The sequence below is a fragment of the Poeciliopsis prolifica genome, unplaced genomic scaffold, assembly GCF_027474105.1.
Source record: "Poeciliopsis prolifica strain line A6 unplaced genomic scaffold, Auburn_PproV2 SCAFFOLD024, whole genome shotgun sequence".
NCBI lineage: Eukaryota > Metazoa > Chordata > Actinopteri > Cyprinodontiformes > Poeciliidae > Poeciliopsis > Poeciliopsis prolifica.
In genome coordinates, this window is record NW_026562399.1 from 2,193,980 (window position 1) to 2,207,946 (window position 13,967).

The 13,967-nt window shown below is 39.8% G+C and overlaps 1 protein-coding gene across 1 annotated transcript in view; it reads left to right on the top strand.

Annotated features, from left to right (window-relative positions):
- Positions 1-324: 324 nt before the first annotated feature.
- The window catches only part of tmem132e (transmembrane protein 132E), a 422,525-nt gene continuing 408,882 nt past the window's right edge, over positions 325-13,967 (top strand). The window contains exon 1 of the mRNA XM_055046587.1: positions 325-1,149. Coding sequence (XP_054902562.1) covers positions 1,089-1,149 — 61 coding nt within the window. The 5' untranslated portion in view covers positions 325-1,088. The remainder of the gene's footprint in view (positions 1,150-13,967) is intronic.

The following is a 13,967-nucleotide window of genomic DNA, read 5'->3' on the forward strand; positions in this document are numbered from 1 at the left end:
GTAAAAATGCGCGCTTTATTTTGAACATTCCCACCGGATGTTCTCCATGTGTTGCGTTCACTTTGCAGAACCGAGCTGCGGCTCTGGACATTCCGAGGTGAGCGCGTTCGCTTGTTTTGGGAGCGGAAGTTGCACACCTGGCACACCGCGCGAGCTTGTGCGTGACAATCAGCATGCGCGTGGGCTCCTTGTCCCGCCGAGACGTGCCAACTGAGAGGTGTTTTCACAGCAGCTCACAAATTGGGATTAAAACACGCACAGAGACCCAGAGAGGGGAGTAAAAAAAAAAAACCCGCGGAGTTCTGCGGACTTGGCTGTGTTTCAAGCAGCACCGAACCGGACCCCATGGTTCTTTTCCTCGGATTATTTAAACGTGCAGCTTTGACTCGTTCCGCTCTGGCTGTGCTCCGGCTCCTGGTCTCCGCTGTGGATTGTTAATAAAAACCCAGAGAAGTCAGTGCCAGCCGAACCCGAGCAGCGCGGATCCATACGATGCCCCCCATGCAGCCCTCCCTCCTCCCCCCCGCTGCTCTTCCTCACCATCTCCATAATTTGTGCTGGAAAATGATTTCTGTTTAATTCCTGGAGACACAGGAGTTGCAGAACGAACCATATTCCTGTTCGTCTTCATTGTGATTCTGGTCTGGATCTGTTTGGAGACGGGAGTCCTGCGTTGCAGCCGCTGCGCGCGTCATTTTCCCCCTCATGTCCTCAAATTGATCATTTTGTGGGGGTGAATTGATCGGGTCTCCTTGCAGAGCGCGTGGAGCAGCTCGCCGAGTTTCTTACATGAAACCAGTGGAACAACTTTATTTGAGGAGAGACGCCGGACGTTTACCGGACATTGAAACTGGACTCTAGTGCATTTCTAGCGATTTATGTATTTGTTTTCTTTCTGCTTCATTTCGGAAAGACCTCGACAGCGCATTGTCACGCGCTCAGATACACATCTGTCCATTGCGCATCATCCAAGTTGGAGAACCCGCACCGGCTCACGCCCGCAGGCGAAGCTTTGTTCCTCCACTTCAGATCCGAAACTACTGGGACGACTGGGATTTTAAGGTCCATCCGTTGGGATTTCTTCTACCATGTCAGGTGTGCGAGTTTTCAGATGGACTCCCATCATCTGCGCCGCGGTGCTTTCATGTGGTGAGTAAGGAGACGCGCATTTGGTCTTTTTTTTTCTTTTTTTTTTTTTTCTCTCAGTGTCACGGTTGTGTTGCACTAAACGTGATTGTGCTAATTTTCTGTAACATGCAACTGCAGAGGCAGCTGGTGTTGTGATTGGTCATTGTGGCTTATGACCCCCACACCCGCCTCTGTCCGATCTCCTCCAAACACACACACACACACACACACACACACACACACACACACACACACACACACACACACACACACACACTCTCTCTCTCTCTCAAATACAAATACAGCTTTCATAATCTTGTTTTTGTATTTTTTTAGAACAGCCAGCAGGTTTATTTGAATTTCTTTCAACTTAAACATGCAGGAACAAAGACTATTTTTACAAGCTTAGATTAACTGGTTGATGATGAAACCATTTGATTTGGATGATTATCTCTGCTGGAGTCCTCTGGACCAGACTTCTGATCTCCATACCAACTGACTCCTGGGAGCCAGACTGGGAACATATTAAGCACCTGTCATCCGCCTCCTTCTGATTTCCTCCTCTCTCATTTCTTGCTACTTCAAGGGCTCTCATGACACTGATAAACAAATGTACATGACTATGTCCTACATAGGCTGAAATATGCTGCACAAAAAGATGTGAGATGCAATAGAAAACATCCCTCTGGTCTGGAAATGTCTGGGGACCAATCTCTTTCCCTTTTCCCTTCAGTGTCCCACTCCTTATTTTTATTGATGCAGCAAAGCAATCCTGTTTACAGCACTGGGCTGGAAGTGTCATTACAAGGCATGTATTAGAGTAGCGTTGAGTAGTGGCGTCCCACAGGGTAGTCTGCTCATTTGTGGATCCACAACCAGAATTAGCTGCATGGAGACGAAATGCAATTTCCCCTTTCATACATGCATGTTGGCTGCAAAACAACCCTTGGACTCTACAGTACAGAGTGCAGATGTTTTTAGTTTATGCTTTTCATTTTTAATTAGTCTTGCCTCATTTTCACTATTGTCACACAAAAGACAAGCTTGAATGTACTGTAACGCATGTTCTCTCCTTGATGGTTGTGTTGAGACTGTGGCATGCTGCAGTGCTCTGTGTACGCAGATCCACCACAACCTGTGGTCAGATTCTGATCAGGATTAGGTTAATGCAGGACGACCCACAACGAATGTGCTACTTTTAAAACGATAAATGCCGATATGGTTAGATCTGTAGCTGGCAGGCTAACTTGCAAAAGGTCTTCAGGGAATCCTGGTCCAAACTTGGGGTTTCTACTCTCCTAACCACGTTGCAAGATTAACTTTGGGAACTGAAACTCCCGTTTCTCTTTCTATGTAAAGGAACACCAAGCAGTTGTGATTGGTATGTGATTCATAAGGGTGTTTTCACCTGATAGTCCAGTAGACTCTGTTGTACTGGGGACCAAAATTGCAACATTACAACATACTACAGTTTACTTTCACATTGCTCTGTTACCCAAACCAAACCCTTTGAGCAACTGGTTTCCCCTGCCCCACTTCCTGTGGTGGCGCTGCACCAACAACCACAGAAGGAAACAACATAAAAACCTCTGAAGAAGACACTTGGTGTCTCAATTTCTTAACAAATTTTAAACAAAATTTGTTGCAAAATTTTAGCAACAGATTTTAGTGGTTGTAGGATTTCTCTCTAGTCTTAAGTAAAACTAGAGAATCTTTAGTAAGACACACACAAGGTACTCCTGTTATTTATGGGGCTTAGGAATGGCTTTCTCATTTTTGATGCCTGCGAATGATTAATTTGCTGGCATTAATTATGCCTACTCTACATTTTTAGAGCAGGAACCCCACTCTACAAATGTGCAAAATATCAATCAATCAAGTTTATTTGTGTAGCATATTTCAGCGTCAAGGCAATTCGAAGTGCTTTACATCATAAAAATACAAACATACCAAGTCACAAAAAATACAAACATACCAAGTCACAAAATACACAGTCAACAATTGAAGCATTGTATTTTCTAAAATGTCCTAGTTAAACATGAGAATGTTGATTAATTCATTGATGATGTTTCAAAGGCAGCTCTGAACAGGTTGATTTTCAGTCTACATTTAAAGGAACTCAGTGTTTTGGTTGTGTTCCAGTTTTCTGGAGTTTGTTCCAGATTTGTGGTTCATAGAAGCTGAATGCTGTTTCTCCAGGATTGGTTCTGGTTCTGGGGATGCAGAGCAGACCAGAACCAGAAGACCTGAGAGGTCTGGAAGCCATTCAATGATTTCTAAACTAACAGGATCATTTTGGTCTGGGAATGGATGTAGGGACTTCAGGTCAGGGGTGATGTGTTCCATCTTCCTGGTTTTAGTGAGAACATGAGCAGCAGCATTCTGGATCAGCTGTAATTAATAGATTTTTTTTTTCCACAGACCTGTAAAGACACTGTTGCAGTTATCAGCACAACTAAAGATAAATTAGTTTCTCTAGATCTTGCTGTGACATTAGTCCTTTAATCCTGGAAATATTCTTCAGGTGACAGAAGGCTGATTTTGTAACTGTCTTTATTTGGCTCTGAATGTTCAGGTCAGAGTTCATCACTACTCCCAGATTTCAAGCCTGATCTCTGGTTTCCAGCCATAATGACTGAAGTTGTGCCTTGACCCTAGATTGTTCCTCTCTAGGTCCAAAGATAATAACTTCAGTTTTATTTGGTCAGCAGAAGAAAGTTGTGGCACATCCACACATTCATCTGTTCTGAGTATCTATTCAATGCTTGGATGGGTTCTGGATTGTTATTTGGTGTTGTTCCACAGAGAATTCAATGAATAGTTGAATTTGGTAATACTCTTGTGAATCTTGCATTACTCAGCAGACTCTTCTGTTTGGGGTCCTTTATCTTCTCTTTCCTTTAGTGCAGATGTTTGGTTGGAAGATGCATGCTTTGATCCAAATCAAGTAAATCCAAACTTGAATGAACTTGAATCACATTTCTCGACTCTAAGAACTTGCACACTGTGCATTCACATTAACTTGGTTTAATGTCAAGTTCAGTTTGCATATTGATTCCCAGAATATTTTCCTTATTGGTAATTTCCATATTGATTTAGGATAGTTAATATTTCTTGCCTGCCTCACTTCCTTATATGATGGTGATTTAGCTCAGTATTTCACATGTCAGTAATTAGGTTTATAGACACTTGCAGATATTTGTGGGCAAGATTTCATTATTATTAGTTGCTCTGCAGGAGGAATGTTGCTTGTTTACTTTTTCCCCCCATTCCTGTTCATGTAAAGGTTTGGAGGTCAGAGGCAGAGCAGCGATGGTGGAGGTGATATGAATGAAGATTTGAGTGAAGAAGAAGAAATTAATTGCCCTCTGGGGCATCTCTAGCTGTAAAATTTATGCATGTATATGAAATAAGACATAAACCTTCGGACGCTAAAGCAGAGGGGATGTTAATGGGTTTGCACCTCATAATTATTTCCATAATTCTGCTGATAATTTTTTCCAATAGACTGACAGATTAATGAAACGTTAAACACCGGCCTAGTTTTTTGGGATATTTTTATTCTTCAAAGATTGATAAAAACACTAATATTCCCTCTTTCAGAGAGGAGAGGAATGCACCAGCGGATTTTTGCATAAAGTTCTTGATAAAGTCCATGCTAATGTTTCCTTAAAAGACTAAAATTCGAAAAAATTATTTAAAGTTGAAACCTGCTTAAACTCATATCTGCACACACAAAAAGAAAATTAGCTCAGAAGACTATTAAGATATAAAATACTCCAAAAATAGACAAAAATTCATAACAAAACTTCACCTTAGTCAATGTCATGTTGCTTCATCATATTGATTTTTCAAATCAACTTTCCATTAGGTTGCTGTTCTAAACCAAGTTGTTTTCACTTCCTTTGAAGTTGTATTTGCTTTCTCTTTTTACACTTCAGTTTTGAATAGTATTAATGATGTCACATAATATGGAATTTAAATTGTCTTCTTTCGTTCATTTGTGTTGTTTTTATTCATGTGGCACTAAAAACGTTTGAAAATACTTGAATTTTACTTTGGGGAACAGCGTAGAAACCCTGACCAGCAACCGGCCATGCATAAATCAACAGGTTAATCTCCATTTGAGCGAAGCAGTGTCAGTATTTCATACATTTAAGAGGCGCGTGCGTCTTTATCTAATATGTAAATTGATTCAGTTTGGTTCACCGCCAGAAGCAAAAAGACGAGGCATCAAGCGGCAGAACAAAGAGCTGGACGCGCTCCAGGAAGACGACATTGCGGCTGACCTGGGGTAAATGGATTGAACGGATTACGTCTCACCGTTACATTGGTGGATGTAGTGATGTAAGCGGGCGCGTCTGCCTCTTCGCTCGTGCCTACGAGGAGCGGCATTTGTCCAGTCATGGATTGAATGTAGCTGGCAACCTTCCCAACACCGGCGGCGCTCACAGCAGAGACAAAAGCGGCAGTGTGACACACTTCTCCTGATGTACATGAGGAGAAATTAAACCTCTCCTCTGTTCCTGTCTTAAGTTTTTAAGCACAACTGTTCTGTATTTGCTGGCTTTCGTGCTTTAACACTTTCTCACTGCTGATGAGTTAAAGCTGCTGTTTAGTTATTCTGTCTCGAGGCTGTCTATGTCAAGAAGCTGGATTGCTTGCGGTGCACCTGTCACTTTTGTTTGTGTTTGCATTAATGAAGCATATTGTTTTTATATTTAGCTGGCTCTTCACAGTCGGTGCATGAAGCAGGACGTTTTTGCCGTTTGCTTCAGGCTTCAGAAAATAGTAGTAAAGAACAAGATGGAGTGCAGAGAAGTGGATACATATATATAATCTTCTTCCTGTGCTTAGAGCTACAGCAAATATGCACCATCTTCCATTTATTTTCAGCTTTATTATGCTAATGTTTTCATTTTACAACTAGGAATGCAAGTTATCGATTAATTAACTTAGTTGGTTGATAAATGGTCACTTTCTTTTTGCATCAAGAGAGCAGGCCGACTTTCCATAACATGAAAGGGCTACATTTTTTATCATATAAAAAAGAGCATTAAATTTCAACATCTTTTTGAGTCAGGTGTGACTGAATAAACCGAAAATTGTTTTTCTCACATAAAACTTGCATCATGTTTCCATCTCCCCTCTCCCACCTTTCCCCCAACTTGTTACAATTTTTCTACATAATCCCTTCAGTTTTTCTGTCATCATCACATCCTTGCACCTCAATCATTTTTGATTGAGCTGGTGGTTAAATCAACGCTATTCATTGTGATAACATAAGGAGCTTACTGGGTGTTGTACATTTCAAAATAGAACTGCATTCAGTGCTTCTGGCATTCCACAACGGACCACAACGGACTCTTTTTCTTAGCTTAAAGATGATCAGCGGCGCCCTCAGCTGTGTGGAAGCCAAACTGCTACCCTAAAAGATTATCAGTTAATCCTTTAGATCTAATTAAGTTGATTCAGTAATTTGCATAGTTACAACTACTATAGTTTTATCTGTTTTTTAATAGTAGAATCGAAACTGAGCTTTTAAATTTAAAAATTGAGCTTCACTTGAGTTTTTTTTTGTTGTGTTTTATTGCTCAAAGCTATCTCTTCTGTTGCATTCTTTATCAGTGATGAAACAAACCTTTTGTAAAGCACCAGTCACACAAGATGTAGCCTGATGGGCAAGATCTTGAGCTGGAGGACTTTTCTTTGTTTAGCTGCATGAATTAGTACATTAATTTCTTTGCAGTGCATTACCCATTTTCCCAGCTGAACGTTGTCTGTGGTTTTATGCTTAAAATGTTTAAAATCCTCGAGGCTCTCCTGCATTTTGCCTCCATCGTGTAAGGGTCAATGTGCTGAAAGCACTGCTTTTTGGTTTTCTGCTTGAAAAGCCCTACATCTAGTAAATATAACATAGAATACAGGTTTACTGGATAATATAGGCTTATAACCCCCTTTTGGCTCGTTTGGCTTTTTTTCTCCCACATCTAAGTGAGGCAATTCACAAATAGTGATGTAAAAGATTTCTTTTCGTCTCCTCTATAGGGAGATTTTCTCATGTTTTTGTCCTTTTTTCCTTCCCTGAAATCAAAGTTGAACCCGTTCTTTCACAGTAACATATTGACTGCTGCAGTACATCTTAAGGGCAAAACCCTTTCGTCAAATTTGCCAAAATTGTCACAATACAGGAAAAAGTTGAGTGTTCATCATATAAAACCTCAAAGAATTGAATCGTTTTTTTCAAAGAATCAAATTTACAATCAATTGTGTTGATCTGTACACTTCTAAAATCCTTCAAGGAATGTTTAATTGAGTTTAAACCACCAAGTAACATAGTAAAAGAAACTTTGCTGGATTATTGTGAGAGTCTCTCCTCAGCTGTGAGGAAATTTCCTGAAATGGAGAGCAAAGTTCAGAGTGCTGTTAAATTTTAGGTGTACCTGTTTCCTTTGTCTTGTAAGGAAGTGGAAGTGCACAATCTCAGGCTAACAATCAGTCCCTGAGTTACATGGTGGCTGGTTCACAGACAGAAGAAGGGTTTTGTTTGACTGAGAAAAATCCAGCCAATCTGTGCCTGCCATTCTGAGACGCCCTAGTAACAGATAAAACCACAAACGGCTCTGTGTGAAACCCGGGGTTGTTATTTCAAAATGAAATGCAGAATTCACTTTCATCTGACCAATTCCTTTTCTCCTTAGCTCCATATGAGACACCTTTTTTTTTCCTCAGAAGAGTTTTTAGCGGCACCAGTGGGTCGCTGTTTTTGACAGTAGACTGACAGGAAAGAGGGCAAGAAGAGGGGGGAAGACATGCGGCTAAGCCCCTACACCCCCACACCACGCCCCATATGAGACACCTTTGATGTCGCTGGTTCGGGGTTGCTGGTACTGCACTTCTTTCTTCCACTCAATTTTTTATTAAAATGCTAGGACAGAGAACTTTGCAACAACAGACTTCTTTAGCAGTCACCTTCTGTGTCTCTCCCCCCTCTTTGTAAAGGCAGTCCATAACTCTGTTGTGTCCAGTCAGCAGTCGTCCCCATGTTTGTGTTGCTGATTGGCCCAGAGTTCTTAGTAGTTTCTACATCTTAGATAATTTCTCTGTTGATTCCAATAATCTGACCCTTCAGTCCTTCATCTACTCCACTGGATGAGTCTTTTCACAGCTTCTCTTTTCATGTTAAAGAAAAGAGAAGCTGCTTATTGCATCAATTTGGGTGAAATAACTTTTCCCAGCTGAAAGACAATCATTCTTCTAGCAATTATCCAATAGCAGGTTCAGTTTGCTTTGTTAAATTCAGGCGACGACTTCTTTTTTGTCCAGAGAGTGAATAAAAAGAAAACAGTCACTCAGACATACAGATCATGAATCTGTATGTCAAACAGCAGTGTAGTTTTGGGTCGTTTTTTTTAATGACTGAAACTTTGAGTGTCTAACAAAGTTTCTTGTTTGTGAATAGATTAGCATGGATAATTGAGGAGTATGAATAAGATCTGATTTAATAATCTTGTCTGCATCTAAAGGCAGAACTTCATCTAAGCCCTCTTCATCTAATATGAAGAAAACACTTATTGCCGCTGCAGTATGGAGGTCTCTGTTCACTTGTCACACTTTTTCTGATGTTTTGCTTCTAACTGATGTCACATGTTTGAACCTGTGAATGTCTTTAATTATGCAGTGGCTTATGTGCTTTTCATTTTCATCTTTCACTCCCTGTGCACACAGCTTGAACAAAGCGTTGGAACAAGTTGCTTGGTGACTCTTCATTCAATGTGACAACTTCATTTTCACCCTAATGCAACTGATCCAGATCGCCATGATCCAAATCTAAATCTTTCTTTTTCTCTGTTTTCCATCAGTTCGTGTTGGGAAGATTAGCTGAAAATAAACCAAACGGTTACTTTATTTAGTCTAATGTTCAAATGGAGACATGATGATGCATGCTATCTGCATTTTCTTTACAAACTGTTGTGCTGGAGATGTTGCTTTTGTTGCTCGCGCCTTCCTTTTTGGAAATATTTGAAAGTAATTTGTCAGAAATAATGCACCACCTGCATGGCTTTTATTGCAGTGAGTGCTGTGTTATACAAGATAATTAGACTTCACAGGCTAATTATTCATTTGAAGTGGCAGGTGATCGCTTTGCTATTGCATCATGCACAAGCAGCAAAATGGATTATCAAGTGTACATAATCTTGTCTTCAATTTGCGACTTAGCACTGACAAAGTTCATGTTTTTTTAATATACAGGTGCAGCTGAATGAAAAGAAAGTCAAGTGAGTTTAATTTGTCTATATTGAATTGAAAAAGTGAAGCTTGTTTATCAAAGACTCATGACAGAGTCGTAAATTTGGGATTTATAATTTGTTGTTTTTGATTGCAGCCAGTAAAAACTCAACATTAAGTTTCTCAGAAAATTAAAATTGAAAAATCAATCAACAATTTCAGCTACAAAACTTGAGAGGCCCTTTTAAAAATGGTTACAACTGCCTGTTTTAATCGCTAAATCTCAAAACATCCTTCATTTGGAGTTACTTTTCACTCAAATTTAGATCCACAAATACTCAACCGCAAATTGGATTTATCAGTTCCACCTGTTTTGCAACTTTATTTTATATGGACTGTTACTCCAAAAACAACAAGTTTTCCTGCTCACAATTTTTTTTTCACACTACATTAGGAGCTGAAATATTTTGGAGCGATGCTACTGTACATGCTACTGTCTAGCGTTTACCAAACAGCCAGTCCAGAAGCACTGCTTATTTTTCTGGTCTCTGATTGGCTGAAGCCCCTAGAGTGAAAATAAGAGACTGTAGAAGTTAGTTTACGGTTAAAATACTAAGTCAGATTTTGTGTTTTTGCAGAGTAACCCAACAAAAGGAGCCATTTTGGGCATTGCTCCCCTTTAAAGCCCATTAGTATTCAAAAGGTTAGTGAAGATACCAGAAAAGGTCCTAAATAACTAAACAAACACACATGCACACAGACAGCGCCATATGTGGACACTGCATTTCAAAGCACTTTGAAATGCCTTGCTGCTGAAATGTGCTATACAAATAAAATTTGATTGATTGATTGATTGATTGTGAACCATCTTTGTGAGGAATTTCATCTGAGTCTGACTCTTATCCGGCTTTATTGTCTTGATATCGCGACACCCACTGAGGCCTGGTCCTCTCAATCTGCTGTGCTACAAGGGTATAATCATTTCCCTCTAATTCCGGTCGTCTCAACAAGGCTATATAGCTCACATTTAATAAGTTGTCTCCCCTGACACCCTGAAGGAGAATGAGCTTTCTGGATGAAGAGCAGCTTGCACTGAAACTGCCCCCGTTAATTTCTCTACGAGGGATACAGTTGGAACTGGAATAGCCTTTATGTCCACATATGTAACACCGACATGAGGAATGGAGGACATTCGCTGGTGCACAACATGTTTGCTGCCTTTTACACAAGATTGAATGTCTTTAATTGACTCTTGAGGTGAAAGAAATGTTTAGTTTTCTTTTCCTCTATTATGCCACAGTGACTTTATGTTTTTTGCTCCGAGGGTGTACATCTTGAAGGAAAAACATCAGGAGCAAAAAGTAACCATGAAATCTGAAAATGTTGAAGCTAAAAGTTATTCTTTGGTAAACCAAGATGTCCAAAGTGAGTCCTGATGTTTTTGTCCTGCACGTTTTTGATGTTCTCCTTATAAATAGCCAGTTAGTAGATTTCTGAAGAATTTGTAAAAGCCTCTCTGGAGCAGGATCTCTTCTAAAACATGGAGGACTCTGGTCCTTGAAGAATGGAGCTGGATACCACAGATGTAAACCATTCCATCGCAGCTCTGGCATTGCACTCTGAATATTTTTTGATGCACTGCATTTGCTATAATTCCTTCGCTGTTGTTTCTTGTAAGGCTGTACTATGACCGACCTCTGAGATTTCATTCCAAATCTCAGAACTTCCTTCTCTGTATCATAAAGCATGAAAACTAATCATCTGTGGATGTTTAGGATCACACATAAATCCAGAAGGTTTCATTTGTCAGGCTGGAAAATCTTGAAAAATGTCACAAAGTCAGAACAGATAAGCCATGTCTGCTAAGGAAGCTTTTCCTCTTCTGCTTTACATATCAGTATCATATTTCCCCAGTGTGGTCCGTGTGAAAGATTTCCCTGAAATCACTGCAGTGGAAACTGAAGAAATACGACCAGATTTTTATCCTCCAGCATGTCTCGCAGTTTGTCTTCCCACTCTGATTTTCCCAGAGCTACAAATCTACTAAAAGTCTCTGGGAATGAACCCTTTCCAGTCTGGCAGCCACTCCTGGGCTTCATCCTCAACTATCCAACAAACCTCTAATTCTTCTCCTGAACATTGTTGTTCTCAGCTGTGGGATTGCTTTTCCTGCTGCTAGATTTCCACTCCTGCTTCTCAGCGTCAGGCAGACAGAACATGGACAGCGGCGATGTGGGGAGAGAGCAAGCTCGACGTTTCTGTGGGGTAGCATGCATGTCTTACTTTTCCAGTCATCTCTGGAGATGATTTGTGACATTTTTCTAATGTTGTTAGATCATGTCACACACGTCTGGCTGTAAACACAAACTATGAACTGACCCGTCCTCCCCTGGTGATAATTACACACAAGATTTGTGGCTGTGCAGTGCCCTGCGTGAAGCACGAGTCGCCTGCGTGTCAACGCCGTCTGTCTGCAAACACAGCAGTGAATCCATCGACCATCATTTAAATTGTCAGACGGTGACTTAATCCAGGCTGAAGGTTTTCTTTTTCATAACTATCATCTGTTATGTGGAAATTAGTGAATTACAATAAAATCTTGAGCTGCAAGTAATTTGTAATAGATTATTCTGATGATCAACTGGATGAAAACATTGGCACATTCTGCAGGTTATTCATTTAGACTTTCATAGAAGGTCTAAATATTAAAAATACATTGAATGATGCAAATGACAAAATAAACTCTTTTTATATGGAAAAAAATTCTAACATTTTATTGCCAAAAATGCAATAGTAGTATTTCTTTAGATAAGGCTCGATTTGTAGCAAAGGATGCATCTGCAGCTAAAACAAATACTTCTAACATAAACATGTGAAAAGCTCAGATCTTTATGCTCAAATGGTAGAGCTGATCTATTGATTATTTTTTGGATTAACTGATAAATAATTGAGCAAAATAAGAATTGTGCAGAATTTGAACCAGGAGAAGTTAAAACTGTGAGGGTAAATATATCACAAATTGCATGAGCTGATACATATGCATGCTCTCCTATCACATTCTTTAGATTCAGGAAGTGAAACCAACAGCCTTCCTGGCATGAAAAGCCATTAAAAGTCGTTATGTAAATCAGCTGTGAGTTTATAGCACAACCTGAAACGGCTCAGATTTACTTCATAAACAAGCTGAATTCAAACTCAAAGTTCATTTTATAACATCCAAAAAATATTATTTAAAGTAATTGAGGGGAGTTTTTATGACTCCAAGTATATTAAGCAAAAAAAAAAAAGGGGAAAAAATCAGTATTTTGTCAGAAATTGATGATTGTCTTTTCTTCTCTGGTGACTTACTTTTGCATTTGCTGTGTAGTGTCACGTTACAAATAGCTGCTTCTTTTTCTGCATTTTGGAACACGCTTTACATTTGATTTGAGCAATCCCATATGATTGGTCGCTGCTAAAATGCTTCAGTGTAATTTAAACAGTCGAAAGGCTCTGCATGAGTTCTGTTGGCCAGAGGCAAGCATCTGCTGGGCGGCTGCTGTCTGGAGAAGAGGCTGCTGCCCTCAGAGCAGTGGACGACGATAAGTGCTGTGAAGTAGCTGAAAATGTGCAGCTTGTGTCGCCCCTTGGCCTTAAAGGGGGGAACAACTCCAAAAAACTCCCTCTGTTCTCTATGGGAATAAATAGCAAATTATTGTGCTGTAAATGTAAGTGGAACTCACTTTCCCATCGGGAAACAGCATTGTTTTAAAATTGAGGGGAGTTTTCCCCTTTGGATACTGGAACTGTGTGAGCCTTACCCAGCTGCTGCCGTGTCATCATCCACTGCTGGTTAATGTGCTTCAATCTGTAAGAAAAGGTTGAGTGGCAGCTGGTAGAGCAACATTCAAACCGGTCAAATGTTTTTCTCTCCACCCAGTGCATTCAGGCATCGAGGGAGACGCATTCCCTAAGTGAGATTAAGCAGTAATGTATCCGCAGCTGGGTTAATGACTGATAAATCAGCAGAAGGTCAAGTACTAGTATTATATATATGCCGTGGAATTACAGGTTTTGACTTACAGTATTCTATTTTTTTTTTGTTTGTTTATTTTCATGATCTTGTATTTGTCACTCCAAAAAGCCAAAATGTATTCATGGATCAAATTAAAAACAAAGCAGAACAGTTCAATTGTGGTTAGTAATAAACATCAGCTTAGCAAGTTTAGAATTGCTCTTCTCTAAATTAACTAAAGTAAACTTTAAAAAATTGCTCTTAGTCTGTAATTTTTCACATTTTAAAAAACAAACAGATCTTGCTCGACTAGTAATGCTAACAAACTGTTTTGAGTCTTAAAAAACATGAAGTGCACAGAACTACTTCACTTTTACAAAACTTAAAGTATGAGGTCCCATAAACTGTCCTGAGTGTTATGTGTCTCTGTGCAGAAATAAAATTCCCAAATGACTGTTTAAATGTAAATACGATTGGTGGAGAAGATGGGCTCCACCTGTGAGCATCGACAAATTATCAGTAAAACCAAAAGTGCCAACACTTGTGGTTAAACCTATGATGAAAGAGATTAGCTATTTTTCTGTTGAAAGCTGTTTTTCTGTTTCATGTTTTTATC